This window comes from Canis aureus, chromosome 8, assembly GCF_053574225.1.
Source record: "Canis aureus isolate CA01 chromosome 8, VMU_Caureus_v.1.0, whole genome shotgun sequence".
NCBI lineage: Eukaryota > Metazoa > Chordata > Mammalia > Carnivora > Canidae > Canis > Canis aureus.
In genome coordinates this window covers 44,362,771-44,390,748 of record NC_135618.1, presented here as the reverse complement: position 1 = coordinate 44,390,748, position 27,978 = coordinate 44,362,771, and the positions used below count along the sequence as shown (strand labels likewise).

General features: G+C 50.2%; 1 protein-coding gene, 1 long non-coding RNA gene and 1 pseudogene across 5 annotated transcripts in view; 1 reads left to right on the top strand and 2 right to left on the bottom strand.

Annotated features, from left to right (window-relative positions):
* ABAT (4-aminobutyrate aminotransferase) overlaps positions 1 to 27,978 on the bottom strand; it is an 85,554-nt gene that overhangs the window by 20,549 nt on the left and 37,027 nt on the right. For 2 of the 3 annotated variants that reach the window (XM_077906575.1, XM_077906576.1), the window contains exons 2-6: positions 19,462 to 19,576; positions 9,895 to 9,992; positions 7,503 to 7,532; positions 6,160 to 6,277; positions 2,490 to 2,539 (exon numbers count right to left, since the gene is read on the bottom strand). In XM_077906575.1, the coding sequence (XP_077762701.1) occupies positions 2,490 to 2,539; positions 6,160 to 6,277; positions 7,503 to 7,532; positions 9,895 to 9,992; positions 19,462 to 19,531 (366 nt within the window). In that variant the 5' untranslated portion in view covers positions 19,532 to 19,576. Of the gene's footprint in view, positions 1 to 2,489; positions 2,540 to 6,159; positions 6,278 to 7,502; positions 7,533 to 9,894; positions 9,993 to 19,461; positions 19,577 to 27,411; positions 27,600 to 27,978 lie in introns of those variants that run through there. The other variant, XM_077906577.1, reaches the window with a different exon arrangement.
* On the bottom strand, positions 14,887 to 16,462 carry LOC144318106 (zinc finger protein 106-like; annotated as a pseudogene).
* LOC144318972 (uncharacterized) lies at positions 21,889 to 26,382 on the top strand. 2 transcript variants are annotated; one of them, XR_013384905.1, is made up of 3 exons: positions 21,889 to 22,199; positions 22,595 to 23,045; positions 23,844 to 26,382. It is a non-coding gene; the product is annotated as an uncharacterized LOC144318972 (long non-coding RNA). The 2 variants fall into 2 exon arrangements; XR_013384904.1 differs by having other exon boundaries at positions 21,889 to 23,045.

Here is a 27,978-nt window from a genome sequence, read left to right as displayed (position 1 = left end):
AAGAAGGGGAGGGGACACGAATCCTGGCAGAGAAGGGTGGGGGCAGGGCATCCCCTGGAATCAGAATCCCTGGGCCCCGAAGTCACGTGTTTTCGGGGATGATTCTGCCTCCGGATGCAGCTGACACCGCAAATGTGTGTGACATGTTTGTTGACACAGTTTTTTCAGCACCAACTGCTGAGGCATCTGGGATCTGCACAACGTTTCGAAACAAAGCCAGGCTTTGAATGTAAACATCCCCATGGAGCCTCCCAAATGGGCTCGCCAGGCACCTCCAGGGGACGCCCATTTCTGCTCCAGCAGCCCCTGAACTGGGGGCCGGGAGGGTGGGCGGGGGGGGGGGGGGGGGAGCGGGGTGCGTCAAGGGGGTGGGGGGAGCCAGGCCCAAGCCCCTCCCAGGCAGGGCGGGGACATCCCTCAGGGGAAATGTGGTTCTCTCCTGTCACCTTCAAGTCTGACGGTTAAAAGGGGAGGGACTTCAAGCCTGGGAGCCGGGTCCCCAATGCGCCTGACCCCCACCGTCCACCTGGCTTAGATTTCTCTTCAGGAGCCCCACTTGCTGTGTCACTCTGAGTAGGATGATGGCCCCGCAGTGACACTTGGTGCAGGCGAGGACGGGGAGGGTGCGCAGTAGGGACGGGCTGGTGGGAGCCGCTGGAGCTGCCGGAGCCACCTGCATGTGCACGCTGCCAGGCCAGCGCCAGGCCAGCAGAGCCCAGCGGCGACGCACGAACGTGGCCACCAAAACCCAGGCTCTCCAACGTTCACCAGTGTCTGCATGGGGAAGCACCCAAAGGCCCACCGGCGGTAGGACAGGCCGGTTCACTGCAGGGATGCACACACGGAGGACGCTCCAATGGCCCGGGCACGGCTGGTCTGCGGCTACACACCGGGATGAATCACACAGACAGACTCAGAGGGAAATAGGCTGAGTGCGACCACCGGCTGCAGGACTCCGCTTACGAGGTGGTAAAGCGTGTTAGAGATGCACCTACGCCGTCAGACTTAAGGGGTTGGCAGCCAGGTGCGGGGCATGTTGTGGGGAGCAGGTGCCACTGATGCGTTCTCCCCGGGGGTGAAGCACCCCCCCCCCCTCCCCGTGACGGGAGCGCACAGCCCACTCTGAGGTCTGTGTCTGGCAGGGGACTTGTAGGCTCTATGTTGGCCTCCAGGAAAATGCCCCACCCTCTTCCCATCCCTGACGGGATTGCCTTACATGGCAAAGGGGATTTGGGTAGATGGGATTAAAAGTCCTTGATCAGATCAGATAGGAAGATTACTCTGGATTTTCTGGATGGGCTGAGTGCAACCAGGGTAGCCCTCTGTTCAGAAGCAGGAGGAGGGCAGAGAGGACTGGCCCGGCACTGCTGGCGTGGAAACCCCGAGAATGAGTGCCAACAGCCCGAGTGAGCGCAGAAGCAGGTTCTGCCCCAGAGCCTCCAGCTTTGTGAGACCCCAAGCAGAGTGCTCAGCTGAGCCGCCAGACTCAGGCCACGCAGCAGCAGGAAACACGGAGGCACTGAAGTTACGCCACGGCGGAAACAACTAGGAAGAGAATGTCTAGGAAGGCTCCTTACGTAAGTAATAACGAAAGCAGAGCTGAGAGACACCGGGTTATACGGGAAGGGTCACCGAGCAGTGCACCTGGGGGGAAGCGCTGCTCAGCGTGTTATACTCAGTGTGCCCCCCAGGGGTCAGGGGTGCGAGTCTTAGGGCACCTCTACTTGCACTCCCCCCCCCCCCGCCGGGGACGTGGCAGTGTCTGCAGGCAGGTTTGGTTCTCACAACTGAAGAGGGGACGCTGCTGGCCGCCACTCCGAGCGTCCCCATGCCCCGAGACTGACATCCGGCCTATGTGGTCCCTACATCTACACCCTGTCCGGTCCCTGCGGCTCCGCTCTGGCCACCTGTCCTCTTTCTCTCCTTGTCCTCACCATTGCTCTCCCTCCCATTCCCTTCTCCCTGCAGGGGCCCTGGAGGCTTCTCCTCCTCTTCAGTCACTTCCCTGGAACCCTTCCCTGACCCCCGGCCCCCTCAATCCCTGGAAAGCCCTGCTCCTGTGGGTTTTAGTCCCAGCACCTCCTCTCACTGTGTGACCTTGGGCAAATCCTTGACTTCTCTGTGCCTCCGTGTCCTCATCTGTAGGATGGTGATGACAATGGGGCCCTGCCCCATGGACTTATCAACAATTACAGCTGCAAAGTGTTGAACACAGCATTTGGCACACATTTCACTCTCGATAGATGTCAACCTCTGCTGCCACCATCATTGTTTTGCACCAACACAGTACTGTCTGCTTCATTCTGGATGCAGATCCCTGCTCATGTGTGTGGTTAACTGACCATGGGGCAGGGCTCTGTGGTTTTGCTCACTAAGGCATTCCAAGTCTCTAGTGTATGGTATGTGCTCAATAAATATTTGTGGAATGAATGAAGGGTTGCCCAGTGATCCTCTGGATCACCATGAACACTGCATAACCCAGGACTCACCGCGTTTTGAGGCTGTTGAACCAGTTTCAGGAGAGCAGGGTGGCTGTAGCCTGGGGAGAGAGGGCTCGGTTAGAGTCCTGGTTAGAGGGTCCTCGCGCCCCTCCCCCACGGCTTGTCACCCCCTCCCAATCCCTTCATGAGGGGCCTCGTTATCCCTTGCAGACAAGACCCATTCCTGGGGCCCACCCAGACCTCTGGACTCAGGATCAACTCAGGCCGCTGCCAGAGATCTTCCCAAATTCTCTAGTTGATCCTGACGCCCAGGTCTGAGCTGTAGGGGGCTAGACACAGACAAGGCAGTGAATGCAAGGCTGAGGCTCACTTCAGGACCGAGGCGAGTGTGATGAACTGTGGATGCGGCCCTCACCTTCCCCCCCCAGGCCACTGCTGGAGTTGAATCACAACACACATTTGCTCAGGAACCAAGCGAATGAATGGTGCAGCCTGTAACCTGTGACCCACACGCACCACCCTTTGTACATTCACTGCTTCCTAGAATCGACTGCATCGACTGTGCAGGCTGAGCCTGGGATTGCACGACAAGGCTCAGGATACATCCTTTGACTCAGCAGCTGGCCTTCTGTGTATTCGCCCTACACGCATGTACAGTGACCAATGCACACGCATCTTAACCATGATGCTCTAGTATCTCCAGGTTTGAAAGCAACCTAACATCTACCAGGGGCCATGAGGAACAGAAAGCCTGCTGCATGGGATCCCTGGGTGGCTCAGCGGTTGAGCATTTGCCTTGCCTCAGGGAGTGATCCTGGGCTCCTGGGATCAAGTCCCAAGTCAGGCTCCCTGCATGGAGCCTGCTTCTCCCTCTGCCTATGTCTCTGCCTCTGTGTGTGTGTGTGTGTGTGTGTGTGTCTCATGAATAAATAGATACAATCTTAAAAAAAAAAAAAAAAGAAAGAAAGAAAGCCCGCTGCACACAACAGATGCTTGGTCAGGGGAGGCATTTATCGTAAAGGAGGAGGGACACTTCACAGCACTGGGGCCAGAGTCCTGGGTCCCTATTTTCAGCTTCTGTTTATCGTTCCCAATCCTGGCAATGACTCCACTGGGAAGAGCAGGCCTGTGTGTGTCGGGGGGTGGGCACAGAGGTCAGGGGACCAGATTGGAGGACCCTCCAAGGCAGTGGCCAAGTATTGTGCTCGGTACACAGTAGCTAAGCGAACAAATGAGGTGGAGATCCAGCAACACGGGCAAGAGCCCAGAACTGTCGCAAGGGAGACCAGCCAGTGGGTCTTAGTGCAGGAGACAGAGAGGGCAACTCCTGGTCTCCAGGATCACAATTTTTACCATGCATACCTTGTACCTATTTTCTTTAAACCAGTTCATTTTTAGTTTAAATAAACTTTTTTTTTTTTAAGATTTAGTTTTTTCTTTTAAGTACTCTCTACACCCAATGCGGGGCTTGAACCTACAACCCCAAGATTGAGAGTCACATGATCCACCTACTGAGCCAGCCAGGCAGCCTTAAATGAACTACTTGGAGGGGAGACTCATATCCCTTTGGTGAGAGGCCTGCCCAGGGCCCCGGGCCTAGGGCCTGCTCCACTCTGGCAGAGGAGCCTAGCAAGTTCAGAGGGGTGATAAGGTCCCAGCACTACCCTGGGGAGACTTTCTCCTCTGCAGCATCAAAGAGTGAATGACTTGATGAGCCTTGTGGTTTCACTCTGCCTGCTTGGAGGAGGGTGGACAGGTGTGTGTGCTGAGGCAGTGACCTGGGGGGCCCAGCGGGTAGAGCTGTGAGCAGCCTCCCTGCCCTCCTGCCCTTCTCAAGGGCATCCTAGGCCCAAGGCTGCAGGGTGCTCATTACTCAAGGAAGGAACAAGCACTCTGTGGGTTTTTTCCAACTGTATTTTAGCCAGAGGTCTTTCAGCTCTGGTTCTTTATCATGCTGCCTGGGTGTTTATGACTTTTCTGCCTCAGTAGATAAGCCAGTTCCAGGAAAAATCTTATTAAACCACAGATGCAGCTTGTCTTATTGACTTCAGAGGGAGAGATGAGAGCAGAGCTGGTCCCTCTGATCAGGAAAATCCATGCCTGGGCTTTTAATGTTGTGGGACCCTGCATGGCGGGGTGGGGTGTGGCAAGGCGGCCAACTGTGAGGCTGCTATCACAGAAGAAACTTTAGGAGGCAGAGGGCCTTTGGTTCAAATCCTTGGGCTCCTTGGACATGCTGGACAAATGCTGTGACCTTTTGAGACCTGGCCCCCACAGGAAAGCTGGAGATGATGTTAAAAGACCTACTGTGACAGGACGGTTGTAGGGTCTAATGGGATAGTGTGTAGGGTGCCACGCACGTGGCAAGTTCACAGCAGTTACGTTAGGAGAAATCATTTTAAAGACTCCAGATAGGGGAGAGAAGATGACCAGAGGAGAACTTTCAGAACTCCCCATGCTTTCTCAACTTCTGCTGGCCTGGTCTCCCACATCCCCCTACACATTTGGCATCTGGATGGGGATGAAGACTAAGGGAGGCCCACAGGGGCTGGGGATGGGAGGACACAGAGCTAGCTGGGAAGAGCACGGCCTACAGCCCATGGCTGTTACAGGGTAGAGCTAGGATTTGACCCCGAGAACTCCAGAACTGGCCCTTCCACACCAATCTGGAATGCGAAGAAGGTTGTTCACAGAACCCAAAATGCCTTTGGAGACCATAGTGTGTCTGAATGATGAGCTGCCCAAAAGGAATGAGTCACCTTACTGTCTAATTGCATCTTAATGGGAAATAAATAGGGACTGGCACCATGCATGGAGGGACAGGCTTCACCCAATGAGACGCTCAGCCCACACACCATTGAGCGCAGCAGCTACCTGTGTGTCTGAGTCAGCCTTATCCATCCCATCGTCTGCCCTACTCTCCTCCAGCAGCAAGTCACGCTCTGTATGGCCCAGAGGTCAGCCTGGTGGGACAGACGCTGCTGGTGCCCCCCACCGCTCACCTTGACTGGGCAGGCCACCCCTTTCCCAACTGCCTGTGTGGGGACCAGTAAGAGCTCCATCCGCCTCTTTCTCTGGAAAACTGCCCTTGGTGAATGGAAGCCACTTTGCCCGAGAGATGAGCCATGTCCTTCCTGCTGGCAGCTGGAATGCACTGGATTACAAAAAGGCCAGCCTCTTTGATGCAGTCAGGGACCAACTCTGGGGTGCAATTCATGCTCCAGAGCCCCTTGTGTGTCAGGCTATGGCTAGTCTCTGGCTGAGACCTCATCCTTCTTAGCCTTTCCCTCTTCCTTTCTGTCTCCTGAGACTGTGCCCTTAATAAGCAACTTGTACAGAACCCATGCCTCAGGCTCTTCTACAAGACCTAAGACAGTTGACATTAAAGGCTAGGGCCCCGCACACCTGGGCTCACGTCCTAGCCATGCTTCTTCTGCAAGCCACGTCACCTCTCTGAGTTTTGCTTATCTGTCTACAAAATGGAGGTATTAATACATATTCACCCTGTGGGGTTTCAAGGAAGAGTAAATGAGAGAAGAGAAGTCACGTAAAGTCCCTATACTAGACCCTCTACCAATTACTTGCTCCATTTCTCTGCCCTTGAGGGAAGTGTCTGGCGGCACACAGGGATGTGCATGCTGGAAGGAACATGTAAAGTCTGGGCAGTCACGGCTAACAGAGAGGAGATACATATGAGGATGGATTTCTCAGCTCTTACCTATGGGGACAGAGGAGATCTGGGAGTAAAGGTCCAACATCCGGTTCCCATCCACGTCAACCAGGTAATTGCCTCGGCTCTCTTCATAATTGCAGAAAAAGTGCACAGCCTCTGCGTTCTTGGAGAAAGCAGGGACTGATTCAGGGTTGCTGCAATCCCCTAGATTCTCCATCTTTCAGGATGAAGCTTGAACTGGTGAAGTAAACCATGTCCTGTCTATTCAGCGGTTTCACAGAGGGTATCTGTGGGTGCTTACATGAATGGTTTGCTTTATGATAGTTTACTAAGGTGTAAGTTTGTATTTTATATATCACAAACAAAATAAATCTGAAGAAGATTCTGGCGTTAAGATAATGGTAAGCCTTAGAGCAACCATGAAGAAACCAATTATGAAAGAAATGAAATCAGCACATTAGAAGATATCCACTTACTGCAAAAAAAAAAAAAAACAGAGTAAAAGAGAAACAAAAATATATGAGACATACAGAGAACAAACAGTAAAATGGAAGATATGAATATATCAATAATAACAAAACTGTCAGACTGGATAAAAAGATGCAACTATATGCTGTCTACACAAGGTGTACTCTCAGTTCAATACAAATAAGTTGAAAGTAAAAGAATGGAAAAAGATACATGATTCTTACAGCAATCCTAAGAAAGCTGAAATGGTTTATATTAATCAGACGAAATCAACTGTAAAACAAACAAAAATGTTTCTAGAGGTGAAGTCCACTTAAAAAGATGTAACAATTATAAACATGTAAGCACCTGAAAACAGAGCCCCAAAATACATGAAGCTAAAATGGGCAGAACTGAAGAAAAATATAATTATAAGAGAATAGCTAGCAGCTTTAATAGCTGGCTTTCAATAGTGGATAGAACAACCAGTCAAAAGATTAACTAGGAAATAAGACTTAACACTTTAAACCAATAGATCCCACACACTTATGGAACACTCCACCCAACAGTGGTTCTCCTCAAGTGCATGTGAGACATTTTCCAGGATAGACTAAATAAAAGCCTCAGTAAATTTAAAAGGACTGAAATCACACAAAATATATTTTCCAACCACAATAGAATGAAATTGGAAATCAGTAAGAGAAAGAAATTTGGGAAGTTCACCAAAATGTGAAAAGTAAACAACACACAAATAACAAATGAGTTGAAAAAGAGATCACAAGGGAAATTAGGAGAAAAAAGGTTTAGAACAAAATCAGTTGTATTTCTTTTTCTTTTTCTTTTTTTTTTTTTTAAGAGCCAGCACAGCCTAAGTGTTTGTGTCCCTAAGCTAAGTTATAATAGAGAAGCAGTGGAGAGAATGCTAGCTCATCCTCACTTACCTGAATTATATTCAGCTGTTTCATTAACTCCTGCAGGCAAGAAGAGCAAAAAGCATTATAGCAAGGACACACTCTTGCCAAAGAAGGTTCAAGTCTTTCATGTCTTTCCAAGTGTTGGGGCTTCTCCCCAGCCTTATGCCAATAACCTCATAGGTAATTAGTCATAGGTAATTTAATAATATTACAATTATTAAAAAATTGCTTAATATAAATAGTTGGCAGGAAACTATTCCTGCCAGCTACATTACCACTGTAAACAGAAATGTAGAAACTTGGAAGGATAGCAATAAAATAAAACATTAAAAATATTTAAGCTAAAGGTGTTTAGTGCTCATAAAAGCATAGGTTCCCCCTTCCTTTAAAAAATTTTTTTTAAAGAGTTTTAATTTATTTATTCATGAGAGACACAGAAGGAGAGAGAGGCAGAGACACAGGCAGAGGGAGAAGCAGGATCCATGCAGGGAGCCCGATGTGGGACTCCATCCCGGGTCTCCAGGATCATACCCTGGGCTAAAGGTGGTGCTAAACCGCTGAGCCACCAGGGCCCCCCCCCCTCTCTTTTTTTAAAAGTAGGCTTCACACCCAGTGTAGAGCCCAATATGGGGCTTGAACTCACAGCCCTGAGATCAAGACCTGAGCTGAGCTCAAGAGTCATATGCTTAATGGACTGAGTCATCTAGGCACCCTGGTTCCCTTTTCATTTGGGGAAAAAAGGCTTTAATATCCTGTTATAAAAAATAAAATTAACTGAAAATATAAACTTGCACATCAAAGAACCACTTGTAATTATAGTCTAAACACTCCAAAAACCACATGTACAAGTCTATACAGAAACTGGGAATTATGTATTGGGAATTGGGAACTAGTTGCTTTACTACTATATAGATTCAATCTCTAAAAATAATTCAACATAAAATCAACTTCAGCAATTGGTGTCGTAAAATCATGTTTCCACATAAAAATAGAAATTAATGGGGATCCCTGGGTGGCTCAGTGGTTTAGTACCTGCCTTTGGCCCAGGGCCTGATCCTGGAGTCCTGGAATTGAGTCCAGCATCAGGCTGCCTGCATGGGGCCTGCTTCTCCCTCTGCCTGCGTCTCTGCCCCTCTTTCTCTCTCCCTCTCTCTGTGTCTTTCATTAATAAATAAATAAAATCTTAAAAAAATAGAAATTAATATTAATGACAAGAATATAAAATGATCATTCCAGGTATTTTCACCACAATGAAATTAAAATGCACCTCTCCTTCACAGAAATATGCATGAAAAATATCCCTTCTTTTGTTAGTAAAATGCTATCAAAATAACTACAATCACTTGCATTAATACATGAGATTTCCAGATTTATAAACTAATTGCAATAACACAAGGGGTATCTTCTGACAGTTAAAAAAAAAAAAGACATTGTGGATAAAATCTGCAAATTGGCCAAGAAAAAAGCCAATTTGTATTAAAAAGGTTTACATTGTTGTTTTTTTGATGCAAACATTAGAAATAGTATAGCGCATCACAAAACAGAATCAAGGTTAGTCAGCCTTCTGAAATGTGTTATATGCAGGTTTTGTAGCATCTCTGAGAGGTGCCAACCTTCCTCATCAGAGTCGTCTTGCACCTCTTCCATCTCACACAATAACATATACTCTAGGGATCCAGAGCTACCCAATGTGTCTCATATGCTGTGTCCTGTCACTTTGCACACCTGTCCACATACTGTTCCCCTCACCTGCAACAGAATGGCGCTCCTTTAGTGAGTTCTTCCTTTTTATCCTTCAAGGTCAAGATCAAGGGCCTTTGCTCTCCCTGTCCTGTGCCATCTGTCATGCCACGTTCTTCCATCTTGGTCAGATGTCCTGCCCCAGCCCTTCACTCTAGACTCCGAGCAAGCCATCTGACTTGCTTTGGCTAACAGAATGAGGTAGGAGTGATGGTGGACCAATGTGGAGCCTAGACCTCAGGAAACCCATTATGTGCTCTCGTCTGCCATCGCCATGAGGACGAGCCCAGCCCAGCTTGCTGGAGGACGAGAGACCCAAGACAAGCTTAGCCTAGACCAACCAGTGGCCAGTCATCCCCCAGGCATGTAGATGGGCCCGACGGAGCTGTCCTGCTAGCTCCCAGTTAACCCCAGATGCATAGGCAATCTGAACGCAACTGAGGTTTTGTGATTGTTTGTTACACAGCATTACTGTGACAATAGGTAACTGATACATCTCCTCTGAGAAGGCCTCTTTGACTTCTTGTGGCAGAACGGCCTCATTTAATGTCCTGCATCTCTAGTGGCAGGCTCTCTAAAAGCAGCTAAGAATGCAGGTCCCTATGCTTCACTGTGTTCTTACCACCTGGACCCCTTTCACTTTGTTCTTATGAACACCACTCAAGTGTGCTCAACTCACCCGAGATTTAGGCCCTGGGACTTCTGTCTTCATCAGGGGCCCGTCATAGTCAAATTCAACATCAACTTTGGCTGCGGCCTGACTGATGTGTCTGGAGCCTGTAATAAACAAAGATGATGAGAATCCCTGGTAACAGTAGCTGTAATGAGAATTCCGTCCTAACAGGTGCCTGATGTCTCCAGTGGAGACAGTGCCAGTGCCTCAACCCCATCCTAGTCAGACCATCCATGAACACAGACTCTGGCCAGACCTGGGCACCACAAAAACACAACAGATTAAAAACAAACAAACAAAAAAAACCCATGGGAAAGCCCAGTGCTAGCAAAGTTGTAGGCAAATAGGCATGCTCATGTCCTGCTGATGTATCAGCTAATGACACATTTCTATTCCTTTTAACTAAGCAGTCTCATTTTAGGATTCATCTTAAGAAAATAATGGGACCAGTACACAAAATGTAGGTTAAAGCTATTTATAATAATACTGCCTTTCAACAAGAAAACAACCTAAATGTTCAACAGTGGAGAGCAGCTAAACACGATATGACATATTCCACCATTTCATGGACATGGAAATTTTTATTCTATTTTTTATTTTTTTGAGAGAGCATGAGCAGGGAGGGGCAGAGGGAGAGGGAGAGAGAATTTTATGCAGGCTCCATACCCAGCACAGAGTGCGATGTGGGGCTCGATCTCACAACCCTGAGATCACGACCTGAGTTGGAATCAAGAGTCAGACACTTAACCGACAGAGCTACTCAGGTGCCCCTGGAAATTCTGAATTTTTATGGACGTGGGAAGATGGCCATGGTATTACCATGTGAAAGCGCAGATTATAAAAATTATCCAAATGTTGTCAAAATTTAACTTATACCCAGATATATATCCCAATATATACATAAGCCAGAGTTTCGAGGCCTTAGCACGAATGGCATTTTGGGCCAGATAACTGTCGTGGTGGCTATCCCGGGCACTAAAGGATGGTGAGCTGCATCCCTGGCTCCACCCACCAGATGCTGGTAGCATGGCCCCTCGAGTTATGTCCCTAGTTGTGAGATTCAAAAATCACCGAGGAAGGAATAATCAAATGTCTAAATTCAGGTGGTTCCCCACTTATGTTTTTTTGTTGTTGTTGTTGTTTAAACAAAAGTTTGGGGCACAAGTCATTGGCTTGCACATTACTTTTGTACAGTAATTAATGCATGGGGGGGGGGGCTGGTCCCAGGCTCGACCCACAAAGGCTTCTGAGCTCAGCACATGGCTAAGATAAAGGGCAGCTCGGTCCCACATCTTGAGCCCTGGTTGAAAGAGGGCTGTGGTGAACCCAAGGTCAGTGTGGGGTGACTGACCCTGGGCACACATGTGGTGGCTGGGAAATGTTAGCTCCTCTTACTTGGGTTGCATCAAATAGGGAATCACTAGACATTTTGTGTAAGTCATCTACACCATCTCATTTCTCTTTATGCAACCCTGAGAGGCACATTGTTGCTTCTGTTTTATAGGAGAGAAAACCAAAACTCAGAGAAGCAAAGAATGTGCTAGGCTCTGTCCCTCCTTCCCTCTCTCGGACACACACACACAGCTTGCCAAAGTATACAAAACCATATTAGAAAACGCAAATTCATTCTTAATTTTCCATAATTGCTCTGGATATCAAAGAGGGCTTCTGAATTAATTATGCAACAAGCTGTAGCCCTTTGAACATAAAGTCCAGTTAAAATCTAGTGGTACTCTTATTTTAAAGCATGAAGCAGCCGGCTTCTATTGTCTTCTGTTTGATCTGAAAATGAAAAGGGAATCCCTACAGAGTCTGTTCTGTTAGCAGAGAGTAAAAGTTCGTGGAACATATTGATGACTTCTTTCTTACTGGTCCAAACTGATTCCAGCTAGACCTGTATGAAACAGGGACACATGTTTGTATAAAAAACAGTTCTGGACTGATGTGGATCTGCTCTGTTTTCAGTAAAGAGGGAAAGTGAAAAATTCAAAATTGCAAGCTGTCCTCCAGTGAGGACACGCAGGTCCTCTCTTCCTTTCTCCAGAAAGTGTCTTGACACCATGCGGCAGCAGCCAGATTTCCTGGGATCTGGAAAGTGGAGATGCCGGCACTGGAAGCAGCCCCAGTGGGAGTTGCAGCTGAAAGGGTCTTGAGAGGAACGACGGGAGTGAGTGGGGCTGTGTGGAGCTCTGGGTATGAGGACGTCGAGGCTGCGAGCAGACAGGGTGGGAGGGGCAGGGGGGAGAGATGGAGAACCCATCCCCAGGGATCAGGGATGGATGGGGCACGAGACAGGGAAGCCCAGGGCCAGGTGGCAGGCAGACAGGTCTGTTTCGGTTCCTGCCATGTGCCAAGTCTTCGTGGGTGAGGATGGAAGAGGGCCAAGGCCTCCAGGCAGAGATCCTGAAAACCACAGCCTGGTAAGTTGGCGGGCAGCTGTGCTATCGAACACGGGAAGATGGGGCAGCCGACACAGATTCAGCCCCCACTGTGTGCTAGGCAGGCCCTACCCAGGCGAGCTCCCTTCCACTGTTTTCATTTATCCACAACTCTCAGGAGAGATGGTTCTCAGGTTATAGATGAGGAGCAGAGAGGTTAAGCAACTTTCCCAAAGCCGCACAGCTAGTTAGCCTCAGAGCCAGGTTTTGAACCCATGTCTAATACTTTTCCTTTTCCTACTCTATCTCAATTTGACTTTTTGTAGGGGAAAATAACCAAATACCAATACAACAACTATTCTCGTAAGCATTTAAAGTAGGCTCCATGTCCAACGTCGGGCTTGAACTCACGATCCTGAGATCAAAAGCAGTATGCTCTACAGACTGAGCCAGCCAGGCACCGCCGATCTCTTATGATGATATGTAATGTTATAAACCACAAGAGAAAGTAATAAGATTTAAATGGTCAATGGGATGGCTTACAAGTCACATGAGCAGAGATGTCCATTCATGGGGTATTTATAGCGAGCATGCCTGGCAACGTCTCACTTAAGCCTCACAGCCCCCTGGGAGGTAGATGTTATGATTATTCCCATGTTGCAGAAGAAGACACCGAAGCTCAGAGAGGTCAAATAGTTTGCCCAAGGTCACACAGCTGGTAAGAGGCTAAGCTGCAAGGCTGTCCCTCAGACCTCTCCTTTCCCAGATACTATCTCTCATCTCATCTAGTGCTGGGCTCTGAGATTAAACATTTGCAGCAAAATAACCCACTTCCTTCAAAGACAAATTCCTAGAGGCACAAAGAAAGTGTGAATTAATACTGAACCATCCAGCATTTTCGGTCATGAGCAGAGCAGCACCGCCAGGACGCAGGCGTGTGTCCTCACCCCCGAGACCCCGCACGGTGGGGTCCAGCCCAGCTCTCCGGGTCTGATGACAATGCCTGCTGCCCGCTGGGGCCTCGCCAATCCAGAGTCAATGTTTAACTCCAAACTATAAAAACAGCCATCAAATGTTTTTAATGTTCTCTTAATCTTGATAGTGAGAGTCATAAATGAGCGCCAGTTTTCCCAAACAGCAAGGGCTCTGTATGTGAACCTGGCCGAAGTCAAGGTCAAGTTCAACTGGAGTTGTTTGCTCTGCTTTTCTTTTCTTTTTTAAAAAATCTTATCTCTTCTCCCCAATTGTCCACCCTACTTATTATTATTATATATATTTTTAAGATTTTAAAAATTTATTTATTCATGAGAGGCACAGAGAGAGAGAGAGGCAGAGACATAGGCAGAGAGAAGCAGGCTCCATGCAGGGAACCCGATGCAGGACTCTATCCCTGAACTCCAGGATCACGCCCTGAGCTGAAGGTGGGTGCTCAACCACTGAGCCACACAGGCATCCCTTTATTATTATTTTTTAACCGATGAAGATCTATATCTTCGATAAACATCTGGAGCCTACCAGTAGCATAATTATTACATTCTACACTGTCCCAGAGAAGCATTGTTCCCTAAAATCTGACAAAGCCTCCAGTAAGCACTTCAAGTGTAACCTTCTTCCCATAGACGTGCCCAGACTTCTGCTGCTGGCACACTCGGCTGCAAGCCACTTCCTCCTTCCCTTGCTTCTGTGCAGAAGGGAAAACTGGGGCCTCTGTGTGGGGCTGATGTGAAGTTAGTTCAATTTAAGGACCTCCCAAGAGGAGAGGCAAAAAACTTGATGAATCAGTTTTGCTGTTATTCTCCGCACGTCGTTCTGGGTGTCCTGCAGCATCCTGTTTGGATTCCCTCCTCGCAGTGAGAAGAGCATTGCACTTCTTGCAGCTACATTTCAGGGTCTGAAAGTTTGGGCTCGTGCAGTCAGCAAGCAGATGTTGTTCTGAACAAGCTACAAAGGCCAAACGTCAGAGAGCAACCGTGCCACGAGACCGGTAAGTCTGCGTCGGATGTAGCCTTGTGGCCTGAATCCTGGCATGATGTCAGCCGGTATGAGTCTTACTCCTGTGGATGGTCACACACATAACCACATCTTTGTGTCCTCCAAACACCTCCCATCAACTGTGCGACTGTACCCCACAGACACGGACAAATTTCTCCAGGTAAGCGGCCACCATCTCTTCTGCTAGGACGTTCGCACAGGGTATTCCCGTTGTGACTTTCACAGATCCATGCAAGGTCACCAGTACGAATGCTGTGGGCATGGGCTGAGTGGTCTGGGCAGGAGCCCCTGTACACGAGGCCATATACCACCTTCGTGCAAAGAACGGTTTGCTGGGGTCCTCTGACGCCTCCGGTCCATGCATCTAGTGGTACACGCCCGAGACCCAACAACAGCCTGCTTTGGGGCCCCTTCCTAAGCTGTGGCGAGACGGCTGACGGCCCGGGGGCCACGGCATTCAAAGATCTCAAGGTCTGGTTTGTTGTTTATGTTGAAGGTGACCACAGGGCGTCCGCCAGACCCGCACAGAGGACTGGCCATCTAGTGTGGCCCTTCCAGCTGTGGCTGCTCCAGACACCCTCACATCGTGGTGCTGTAGCAGCAGACGGTGCGGCCGCTGTAGCCAGTGTGAAGGGCAGAGACTCCCCAGAGGCTTCAGGATCCAGGGGGCAGCTCACTCGGGGGTACGGCCCTCACAGACACCACGCACTTGCGACTCACCAGACAGAAGCTTGGACACTTTCCTCTGCTGAACGGGCAAGTTCTCAAGCATCTGCATTGCATTCTTCACTGAGGCTGGGTGCCCCTCAGAGCTCCTTCGGGGGGCAACCCCCATCATCTCCGGGCTCTGAGGATACTTGTAAAGAGTTATTTGATCCCCTCACGGAGGAGATCACAGAGTTTGTGCCATACCTACAGGGACACCACCTTTACAGAAAGGGCCAGTCTCACTAGTAGAACTAACTTCATCACAACCACAACGACGCGTTTCTAATGAGTTCTCTCTGTGGAGTCTCAAGTATCCTTTCTAGAATGACCATCTGGCTTCTCTTGTCCAGAGTCAGAGGAATCAATGGCCACTGCCTGAAACTGAGCATTAGGAATTTCTAGGACTTCTCATCCCTGACACTTGTTTGGGGCTAGTTCTGTTGCCTTCCCAGGGTCGCCACTTTGGTTGACCTTCCTGTTTTTACGTCCCTTGCAGGGCTAGTGGTAGACACATCCTGCCCAGTGTCACTGTTTTCAGGAAGTGAGCAGCCCACAGAGCCTTCTTCCTGAGTTTCTTTCCCAGCTGATGTCGGAGTGGACTCTGCCCGTGTGCAGGCCGGCCAGCTGGAGAGTGGGCCTCCTTCTCCAAGGGTGCTTCTGATGCAAACCACAACCTTGGAAGACCCACTATTGTCTTTGGGTGGCTCTTCACCTTTTTTAAATCTATGTTTGGTGTAGAGAGGGGTTGATTATGAAGAGGGGCGTCTCCTCTGTTCCTGGTGTTTCCTTGGTCCACGGAGAACTTCAGTTCTTGGCCAGGCTCCTGGAAATCTTCTGTGAGCCCTGAGAAGGATGATGTTGCAGGGATGGCTGGATAAACTGGACCACTGGCACTGTTCTCTCTGTTAGCTTGCAGTAATTCCTCGGACACATTGCAACTCACAGCCTCATGACACAGCATTCACATTCTCATCTTGTTCAGGAGATGTGGGTTCTCCTTTAACCTGAACTGAGGCGTTGGGAACAGGAACACTGTGGCAGACTGGGAAAGCAGAAGTGGCTACTTGGACAGGGACTCCTGTGGATGATGGGGACTCAGGGGTCGATCCATCCCCAGTGGCTCTTCATTTCTTTCTGGTTCCCTGGTAGTCATTTTGCTGAGCCCTGAAGGGACAGCTACTATCCGTGTCTGCATCTGCCAAACCGGAGACCGCAGGAGCTGAGGATGAACTTGGTGATAGAGGGTCTCCTGCATTACTTGCCTGAGCGTCCTGCTTCTCTGAAGGGCAGGGGACTCTTTGGGCTGGTCAGGTCTTTTGCCAAATGCATCAAAGGTATGGGATGGTCAGAGGGAATTGTGCACTATGTTGCCTCTGAGTTGCAAAGTTCCAGCTCTTTCTCCTGTTCTCAGGGAGACAGCATGCCACCTATTTTTTTTTTTTTATAACATGGTCATTGAGGAAAATGTCAATAATTTCACCACCCAAAGATAACTGCTTTGCTGTCTAGTCTCCCAGTCTCTGCACTCCATTTGCCAGTACACGATCATCAGTGATTTGGGGGGATGGGGCGTGAAACAAGGCCATGTCTCAGCCATAAGCCACTGTGTCTAACAGTTTCCAAGTGATCCGACAGGTGGAGACCCACACAAACACCTAAACATAGTGGGTGTGGTGGGGGGCTGAAGCACCCTCCTGCTCTCCCTCATTCTGGGGAAGCAGGTGCTGTGTGGTGAGCTGCTCTGTGGAGATGTCCACGTGGCACCAAATCCAGCCAGAACCACGGCAGTGAGGTTGGACATGGATCCCCCAGCTCCCAGGTGAGCTTTCTGATGAGACCACAGCCCTGGCTAACAGCTTAGCTGCACCCTCATGAAAGACCTGGAACCAGAGCATCTGGCTAAGCTGCCCCCCAGATTCTTAATCCATAGGAACTGTGAGATAATAGATGCACATTACTTTAACCTGCTAAATTTGGGGCTGTCATAAGGCAATAAATAACTAATACAGTGGTTAATGCTGCAAGTTTTGGGGCCAGCCTGGCTCTCAACTCAAAGCCTAGTTCAGCCACTTGTTAATACTGAAGCTCCGGGAAGTTATATGATTTCTCTGAGTCTCCCTTTCCTCTCCCAGGGGACTAAATGGATTAAAGGTTAGCTATCATTTAAAAACTATTTCCTTATTGCTCCTTGCCCATCAGCAGTGTATGAGTCCACATGTACCTGTATCTTTGCCAACACTATGGTTTAGTATTAAAAGACTCATAACTATCTACCTATCCATCCATCTATGACTAGTTATCTTTAATTGACAAGCTAAAAGAAAAGAAAAAAAATCTCACAGTATGGTTCTCTATATCTGGTACAAGTGTGCCAAAAAAGATTCAGCTCTGGCCAAGAAAATGCAGAGCTGATACCTCTGATTTAATCATTTCTGTCTCCTTTTTTCATTGTGTCTCCCTATCAATTCTTGTAAAATGGGAGTAAGGCCACTTCCCACCTAGCGTAAGCACAAACAAGTGCTTTCACATGAACTGTTCCTTCTGATAAAAGACATATGAAAGGAGGGAGGACACCGGGACCATCCCCACTTTCCTGATGAGAAATGGAGGCTCAGGGTCCTGCCCACTGGTCAGGCTCACTTGATGGAACGAGGCCCAGTTGTAGGAGTCTTGACCTACTGCTCTTTCCTTGCTGTCTCCCTGGGGAGGCCCTCATGGCCTTGAGAGTGACCAGCAAAAGGGGAGCCACCAGGCTGGTGTCTCACAGGCCACTCTCTCTTGTATCCTTGGCACTTGGCACAGTGCTCGGCACCCAGTAGGTGTTCAACAGTACGCGCCAGGGACGATTCTCCCTTCTGCTTGGAGCACATCAAACCTGTGACATTTGAGTCAGGTTTCAGTTTACTTTTAACATAATAATGGGTAAGTGTTAATGTGCTTCTCTTATAACTGAATAAGGCAAAATTAAACCCCAAAACCTAATGCCTGGAGGCTATTACGGTCAAGAAAAAGGGGAGGCAGAAACCTTCACAGACCATAGGAGACCACGTGACAACTAAGTGCGCTCTGGGAACTTGGGCGGGATCCTGGGATCCAAAGAGGCATCAAGGGAAAAGCTGGTAAAATCCAGAGAAGTCTAGAGGTTGGTTAATAGTAATGTACGAGGTCAGCCTCTTGGTTCTGACAAGGGCAGCCTGGTGATGCAGCATGGTAACTGTGGGGGACACTGGGGCACATGGGATCTCTCTGTACTATTTTGGTAATTTCTCTGTACTTGTAAGATCAACCAAAATTAAAAGATTTATTTTAAAACCAAACCTAGGGCAGCCCAGGTGGCTCAGCAGTTTAGTGCCACCTTCAGCCCAGGGTGTGATCCTAGAGAACCAGGATCAAGTCCCATGTCCAGCTCCCTGCATGGAGCCTGCTTCTCCCTCTGCCTATGTCTCTGCCTCTCTCTCTCTCTGTCTCTCATGAATAAATAAAAAAAATTAATAAAAAAAATAAAACCAAACCTAATATAATACTCCTGTGTGTGTGTGTGTGTGTGTGTGTGTGTGTGTGTGTGACAGAGAGAGAGCAAGAACACACCTGCTTTTTATCCCACCTGGGACATAAACACCAGCATTCAACATGCCAACCAAGGCCATGGCCAGCTCTTAGTCTTCAGAAGGTAGATGAGACCAGCAAGAAAGGGACACCACGATGACAAAGCATGGGGCTCTGAGAGAATGGGACAGGCTGTGGGTGGGGTGTAGGGTTCCCCTAAGGGGCTTGCCGCTAGCCCCTCTCCCCCCAAAGCCCCAAGGAAACACATGGAGGAGTGTTTGCAGCCAGACTGACTTGCATTCAATTGGTCATGTGATTGGCTTCTCTGAGGCTCAGCTTCCTCACCTGTAAAACGGGATTCATGCGTGCCTTCCTCGTGGGACTACTGGGAGGGGTCTCATGAGAGCCTGCAAGCTGATGAGGCCGGCCTGGCTAAGCTGCTTAAACTCAGTGATAAGAGATGTGGCAGAAGGGTGGGCGAGCCAGCTGGGTGTGTGGGGTGGAGGTGAGGGCGAGGGCGGTGGGGGCAGCCGCCTCCTATCCAGTGCCCTTGAAGCACACCTGGCCTTTAGGTCAATCACGAGGATGCTTACAGCCTTCTTGCTTCTTGGAAGCAAGCTCAGCTATATGTTTTCCCCAACAGTCTCTATGAGGACAACCTGGACCCTCCGGCTGCTGGGGCCACCACTCAAGTCAGCAGCGTGGCTCCAGGCCCGATCAGCTTCCTGCTCGCTACAGAGCTGTTCTTTCAGGCCAGGAGCTCATGGCGGGGATGGGAGATGGGGGTGGTGGTGATGGGGACAGTTTTACTGTGCATGAGGGGAAGACAGCCCCCAAGGCACTGGCTGGCCAGTCCCTTTACCCCAACGGCTGTCCCAGCCCGTCCATCCCCAGTCTGGATTGTGTTTCCCATCAGGACCGGTTCTTGCCAAGACCCCCCACGGCTTACTGGGGGCAAGCAGGTGGTAGTTGTGCTGGAAGGTGCAGGGCAGCCGCCGGCGGAGCAACATGAAGGCCATGGTCCTCTCCTGCAGGAACAGAGGCCTCCCTCACACGCTTCTACCCTGAAAGAAACCAGAAACGCACAGTCAGGCCAGCCACCAGCACCTTCCTGCCGCCAAGCATCCCACTCCCTGCCACACCCCATGTAGTGGAGAAGGTTCTTCTGACATCCCGTCCTTTGCTTTCATACTGAACATACACTTGAAAAATCAAAGGCCAGGGGGACCTGGCTGGGTGTCAGAGGAGCATGTGACTCTTGTTGTCTGGGTCATGAGTTCAAGATCCACGTTAATTGTGCGGTTCTTTAAATAAAGAGCAAAGCCTGTTCACAGGTGTTTTCATTTGGCCTTGACCACACCCTGGGCAGCATCCTTATACACATTTTCTAGGTGGAAAACCAGAAAGGGGACAGAGATCCCCCTGTAGCGAGCTGACAAGCTCAGGGCGTCATCCATCCAGGACAAGCAGGCCCAGTCTGCAAGATGGGAGGGCTCAGATGGAGGAAGATTCGGAGATGTAGTGGCCACATGACATGGGAGGCTGGGCCCCCCTGCCCTGTCTCCACACAGAACACTGGTCCCCAGGGCTGTCTGGGAATCTCGGGACCCAGTGCAGTATCGGGGAGTGCATGTCTCTAGTGTGACCAGCCTTCTCGAGTTTGCTGGAGATGGAGGGGCTTCCCCTGGATGTGGGACCCTGCTCTGAAACCCAGGGAGCGAGGGTTCTGAGCTCCCATGCCCCCCCTGCCCAGCCATGTTGAAGCACCCCAGACCCCTCCGAAGTCCTGCCCTCCCTGGCTAGACCTGCTAGTCACCCTTTGCTTTGTGGGCCTGGATCAACCCCTCCCCACCTGGTTTGTTTTCCTTTACACTCCCCCCACCCCATCCCCAGGCCACCATTCAAGTGTGTTCCCCCTGCATCTTTTGGTTTGTGGGTCTTCTTGTTAAACCCCTGCTTTGGTATCTGGAGTGTGTATTTTCAGGTATATCGTGTTGGATCTCAGAACAGCGATGGAGCCATTCACTTCTCACGACTCAGGGAGCTTGTTTCCCAAGTCCTCTCTGCATGCAGCACACTGGGCTAAGCTCTTTGCATAGGACACTGCTGACATTCATCTTTGTTATGAGTGCTCACAACAAGGCTTTGTGGTCCCCTATTTACAGATAGGGACACTGAGGCACAGAGAGGTTAATGGTGGGTCTGAAAACAGGTCTGACCCCAGAGTCACTGAGTCCTTACACTTCACACATGTCCCTCCATTCACTCTGCAACAAAGCACGGACGAAGTGCCAACTTGAGGTGGCGGTGGGCTTAGCAGCAGGGTGAGGACACGTGGGGGCGGGTCTGCGACCAAGCTCAGGACGATGTGCAGGCAGTGCTCCTGACCCAGTACCCCCAGAGCTAACGGGACGTGGGACAATATTAGAAGCAAGGACTGAACAAAGGAGGTGGTGTTGGCACTGGCTGGAGACTCACTCATTCCGTGAATATTCACAGCTCACCTACTACATGCCCCTCTACCCTTCTGGTGGGCACTGGGCACAGGGATCGGTCAGGGGCAGTGCTTGCCCTCCAAGCACAACCATGTCCTGAGCACCTAGCTGTGCTGCAGACACCACCCTGTTTCATCCCCAGAGCCCCAGGGGATGAGTGGCTCTGTCAGTGTCAACTCTTCACAGATGAGACAACTGAGGTGCTTCCTGGGAAGTGGGTGCAGGAGGTAACTTTGGGGTGTCTGTTCAGCACACCGTGCCTCCCTGCTCTCAGAAACGGCCCCCTTCTGTCTACAGGGGCGCATACCTGGCAGCCGTGTCTGTGTTGTGTGCCCCACTGGCCGCAGCCTGGACGGGGATAGGCCAGAGCCTTGGGAGTTGTGGGGTCCACCCCCTGCTTCATCTTTTTTTTTTTTTTAAAGATTTTATTTATTTATTTGGGGGGGTAGCAAGAGAGAGCACAAGTGGGAGGGAGGAGCTGACCCCCCACTGAGCAGGGAGCCTGATGTGGGGCTCCATCCCAGGACCCTGGGGTCACGACCCACCGGAGCCAAAGGCAGATGCTTAACCACTGAGCCACCCGGGCGCCCCCTCTACCCCATGAGAGGAGCCGGCATGCAAACCGGGTGTTTCAGAACAATGTGCAGCCGAGAAGCAGCTGCGGGAGAGGACGTAGAGGGTCCTGGACGCAGAGGCTCCCTGGGTCCACCTCAAGCCTGCAGCCCTGCCTGGCCGCGTGCGCACTGTGCATTGCTGGGCCTGCTGGGGCCAAGCTGAGTCCCCCTATCCCTGGGGGGGAGCTGGTGCGGTGGGGGGAGGGCCAGGAGTGTCAGGCTCATAGCTGTCCCTCCAAATGAAAGGAAACATCAGGACTGCGGGAGAAGTGTTCCCATCCGCCGGGTCCAGAAGAAAGCTCCCTCCACCGTCTTTTCCTCCTCCCAACCTTTTTTTTTTTTTTAAAGCTTGAGTATCTGGATTTATTTTGCTTATAGAGTCTGGCTCACAGCATGGTTAGAGACTCAGACCGAGCTCCACATTTTGGGGGTGCCCTGGGAGTGCCTGCCTGTGGCTCTCCTCTTCAGCACTGCAGGTGGACCTGAGCCGGCAGGGTGGCTAAGGATGAAGTCTTTCCCGGTGGTGGCCGATCTGGGATGCGGTCCAGGTGGAAGTGACTGTCGTCTCAGGGCGCTGGGTATGATTCTGGAGGGCACTTTATCCCCCTCAATGTGCCCAACCATCCAGCGGGGAGGGTGTCCCCCGTTTTGGAGATGAGACCATGGAATTTCAGAAGGGTTATGATTTGGCCTTGGTTACAGGAATGCCCGGGACTGTCCGACCCCAAAGCCCTTGCTTTTGCTCATTACAACATTGATTAATTCAGCGAATAACAAAACACCTTGCCGCAATAAGATCCTGGGGCTTGATGAATACAAATGGTCTCGTTCAGAGAGGAGATTTTGTTGCTTTTCACCAGAGAAAATGTTATCGGGGAGAGCACGGGTCTGGAAAGTGTGACCATAAATTAACTGAGAAACCATACTCTTTCCTTGATAACTCAATGGATTTTTTTTTTTTAATCTATTCCAGCAGCATATCCAGCTCAAAGCAAGCCTGTTAATTTAGCAGCACAGTGACTATGCAGAACAAGCGGTTGCTGTCTCTCATTTAAAGCCATTTGTCTCAAACGGGAGCACTTAAGACTCCACACAATTTAATTTCCATTAAACATGTGTTTGAAAATGCGAGAATCTCTGAGAACGCTCATATTAACATTTGAATGCTCTGCAAAAGTGAGAGTCGCACCTGCACACTTTCAATTACAAATGTCACAATGCGAAATATATGGTGGTGACATTTCAGTGGCCTGCAGTTGAAATTGACCTTATAACAAAACCTGATCTTTATCAGACATGAATTCTCGGCACAATACGTTTCCAACAATCAGAAGAACTGATGTCATGCGCTCGCTTTCTCTAGCTCGCTAATTCAATCAACAAAAATTAATTAGGTGCCTGTTACAGGCAAGGCACTGCATCATGTAAGTATTGAGATGGGTAAAACGCTCTCTTCCTGAGGCTCATAATTTAGTGGCAGAGGAAGGAGGGGGAGACCATGGGAGAATTTAATGTACTAGGCTACTTTCCCCTTCATGTCAATAAATCCTTAAAATAACCTGGCGAGATGCGTACATAAAAATTTTCCAGTTCACTGTCAACAAGTAATTCTGTACATGGTGGGATGAGATCATGACTTTTGCTGGTACAAAAAGGTGCAAGTGGGAACGCAGAGAGGCAGATTTGTTCTGGTGGGGGTTACGATGCCAGTGTGGGGTCACCACGTTGTACCTTCAAAGGTGAGATTTTCAGAAGCCATGGAGGAGAGAGGAGGTCGAGGCTTGAGCAAGCGCTCAGGGGTGATGAGACGTGGAATGGGTAGGAGTCGGGTGCACAGGGAGGGCGTCTGGGACATCACCGAGGAGTGGAAGGGAAGGTGAGGCCCAGGGTTGGCTGGAGACCCTCTGTGTGTGGGGGGGGAGCCCAGCGCTCCGGTCTCATTCAGAAGGGTCCTGGTCAGCCAGGACAGGACAAGGGGAGGGGTGCACAGAACAAGCCACAGTCAGTGAGATGCTGGGGTCACTGTGAACTGAAGGGGGGTGTTCCTGAGGCATGTTGGGGGGCACCTAGTGGGGTGAGGGTTGAGAGGGAGGAAGGAGCCAGAGACCACCTTCTAAATCCCCAGCCTGTAAGACTTCCAGGTTCTGGAAAGTTAAACACAGGTTACCACATGGCCCAGCAATTCCACTCCTTTTTTTTTTTTTTTTTTTTTTTTTTTTAAGTAGTCTCCATGCCCAGTGCGGAGCCCAGTGCAGGGCTCGAACTTATACCCGTGAGATCAAGACCTGAGCTGAGACCAAGAGTCGGACACTCAATTGACTGAGCCACCTGGGCACCGCTAGCAATTCCCTTCCTACGTGTACACCCCCAAAGAATAGAAAATAGGAGCTCAAACAAATGCATGCCCACGCACAGTGGTATCAGCGCCATTCACAATGCCAAGGGTGGAAGCCACCCGAGTGGCCATCAGCAGCCAGTTGGGGTTTGTCCACACCATGGAGCCCTTCCACACCAAAATAAGGAATGATGTGCTGACAGATGCTACAAAGTGGATGAACCTCAAAAACAGGATGCTCAGTGCAAGAATCCAGACACAAAGGGCCACACGCTGATTCCATCTGTATGGGATGTCTAGAACAGGTACATGCCAAGACATGGAAAGCAGGTTAGTGGCTCCCAGAACTGGGGGGAGGGGACAGTGGCGAGGACTGTCTAGTGGGTACGGGGTTTCTGATGTGGATAATGAGAAAGTTCTGGAGCTGGTGGCGATGTCTGCCTCACTGTGAATGTGCCAAAAGGCTCTGAGGTGTTCACTTACAACGGTTAATGGGTTAATCCTGTTACGTGAATTGACCAGGATAAAAAATAAAAGGAAACGCGAGAATTATGGGACTGGCCCTCCCCTTTTACAGATGGGAGACGACAAGACAAGGGTGTGGAATAAGGACACACTGAGGTCATGCAGGCCTGCCTTTGAGTTCCTGCCTACTACAGCTTGCCGTTGACCCTGCTTGCTTGGGTCATTTGCCAAGCAGATATCGCCGCACCCCGTGATATGCCCGGCGCTGTGTGTAGGTGCTGGTGATGAACGGTGACCCAGGCAGAGAAGAAACAGAGCTGTGATAGATGAATGATGTCTGTCGTGTGTGCTGTGACAGGCACTCCACACACGTGTGCTATGCCCGGAGCCTGGGCTCCAGCTATAAAGCTCTACTGTCTTATGTAACTGACAGAGCAAAACTTTCGAAAGCACTCTGAGCCTCAGTGTCTTCATTTAGGGGATGCGGGGGAGCGGTGCCTCTCTTACTGGTGGTGCTGGGAATTGGGCACAAGTGATGTATACAGCCTGAGGGATCATAGGCGCGTCAGGCACTTGAGTTTCCTCTGTCCCTGGTTTGTCCCTTCCTTTTGTATTCTTTGCCCGATGATGCAGTGCTTGGTTCTAGAGCTCGGTGGTCTGAGGTCCGTGGAGGTTTCTGGGGTCACGGAGGAAAGGGGCCCAAGAAAAGGCAGACTCTCCCTGGGGACTGGCTCTGGGGCCTCTCAGATGAAAGGAGGTCCCAAGGGAAGGCTCCCTTTCGTCTGACGGTGACGGCAGGGAGCTTGGTGCCCAAGGGTCCTGCTAGGGGCCACGGCTGCATCGTCTCACCTGCACCCTCGGTGCTTTCTTGGCTTCCTCACTTGTTTGCTTTCCATCAGTTTCTACTTGGTCCTCAACCTCTTTAAGGATAATTCATCTCACATCACTTTCCTGCCTGAAACACTCCAATCACACTTAGAAAAATACAAACCCCAAGAGAGACGGGATCAAGCTTTTCTTATTCTCCACGGGACCCAGACCTCAGCGCCGTTCCCAGGTCAATTTATGCAGTGAGTGAACTCAACACATGTCTGAGCTGTGAAACGGAGACACCAACACCTGCCTTTTAAGAAGACCTGGGCAGCCTGGGTGGCTCAGTGGTTTAGCGCCGCCTTCAGCCCAGGGCATGATCCTGGAGACCCAGAATCGAGTCCTATATCGGGCTCCCTGCATTGGGTGTGCTTCTTCTTCTGCCTGTGTCTCTACCTCTCTCTCTCTCTGTTTCTCATTAATAAATAAATAAAATCTTAAAAAAAAAAAAAAGATGACCCATTGGAGGACTCATATGAAGATTAGTGAGCAGGTCTCAGATTTGTATTGAAACAACTTAACAATAATATTCCCCTCTGCCCAAGTCTGAAGTTGTTGTGTACATGACTGTCCACCACAGCCCTCCCTTGGGTCAGGAAGACACGTGCTTCTCTTGGCTCAGTTTCCCCACATGTTGGATCGCATAGTCTCCATGCCCCTGAGGACCACCTGGCAGGCATGCCCAAAGCCCCACTGCATTGCTCCTGACCCCCTGCTCCTGCCCCAGAGGCAGTGTGAGCATCTGAGCATCTATGTCCCTGCTCTGCCCCCCCCGCGCCCTGTGCAATCTGAACATCTAGAGATAGAGATCAGCTAGGTGTCAAAGGCAGGTGAGCATCACACATGATCAGAACTGAAAGGGAAATTTAAATTAACCCATAAACTGGAGAGAATAGGAACCACTCAAGTGCATGGCGGGCAATGGTGATTTTTGTTTGAGGCATGCAGGGCACCTGCAAGAAATGCTGTTTCTTACTGTGTGTCTCAGTCAGAACATGTTGCAAACCCTGGTCTAACCAGACAGTGAGCCCTCCAGGCCCACCCACCTCTCCCTGTCCCCCTTTCTTTAATTAAAATGCTAATTAGCTCTCTCTGCTTCCTCTTATCTGTCTCGTACATTTGGAGGGTGGGATGGGATGAGGAGAGGCCGGGGTAGTGTTTAAATCAATGGGGTAAGGAGAATTCAGGGAAAGGGCAAAAAGAAAAAAAGAAAAAAAATGCTCTGGAGAAAGAATAAAATACATCAACAGCTCACTTACTATATGCAATGTACCTTCTATTTGTAATTTCAGCCATCTGCAGGATGGCAGGCTCAGGGTACCTGAGCTCAAAGCCAGTGGTTCTTACCCTCGGCTGCCCATGAGAATCTCCAGGAGCATCAACAACAATGATGGGCTTCACCCAGCATTAGACCACAGTCTCACGAGTGTGACACGGGCACTGGTGAAGCTCCCAAGGGAGGCTGAGACTTACTGCCCTAAGAGGTGTATGGTGCACCTTGCACTTGACCTGGGTCTGTGTGGTCCCCACATCCCTGGAAATGGAGGGTTCTTTTTTTTTTTTTTTAAAGATTGATTTATTTATGATAGACACACACACACACACACACACACATACACACGTACACACAGAGGCAGAGACACAGGAGGAGGGAGAAGCAGGCTCCATACCAGAAGCCCGACGTGGGACTCGATCCTGGGACTCCAGGATCGCGCCCTGGGCCAAAGGCAGGTGCTAAACCGCTCAGCCACCCAGGGATCCCCAAATGGAGGGTTCTGACTTTAGGAGTTAAATGTCTCAAAAATCCAGGAAGAAAGAAGCCCGTGGTGGCTGTCTGGAGAAGTAGTGTGCAGGGTGCTGAATGTGAAACCAGGCTCCTCTGCTGGCTGTGTGACCTTGGGCTTGTTAAGCAACCTCTCTGTGTCCCATTTTCCTCATCTGTAAAACGGGGATAATACCACTTGAACCTAACTCATAGGCTAGCGAAGTGTGAACTGAACTGAGACGTGAGACGTGGGTCCTTGCTGTATCCTCAGCCCCAGGGCAGTGCCTAGCTGTAAACACTCCCGGAATAAATAGCAACCACTCCATAAATGTCCTGAAGATGGTGTCTGACTCACCTTTCTGCTACGCTGCCTAGCAGGCCCGGCGAACACGAACTCTCTGCCTGCATCATTGGCTAGCAATGGACCCCAGGCCTCTTTGGGGCCCCAAAAGATGCTCTGTCTCTCATTCTCCTATCTTCTCTCGGGGCCGAGACAACAGCGCTGGCCGAGGCATGGGACGTTCCTTTCCTGTCTGCAGCCCTGGCTGTCTGTCGGCTTTTCTGCAGACTCAATGGGACACAATGACACACACAGCCAAGTGCGCCTCTGTTGTCAGGGCCAAGGGTCACCATGGCAACCAACAAAGCGGGAGCCCTGGGCCTGTGCAGATGGCTAACAGGGCCTCATTCATGGGGCTGTGATGGATGGCGCTGGGACAGAAGGCTTTATCTCAGAGCTGGCTTCCCTCCTCCCTTGCCAGCGCCGGCAGCCTCCCCTGGCTGTCTCCGCAGCATGGGCCCCAGCCCTCCCTCCCCGCGAGCATGGTGTCCTATGCCCTGCCTCTTGCGGCATCATACAATCATTGGTGACTCGTACAAGGGGAGGGCGATACTATTCTTGGGCAGGGGCAAGTGTCGGCTC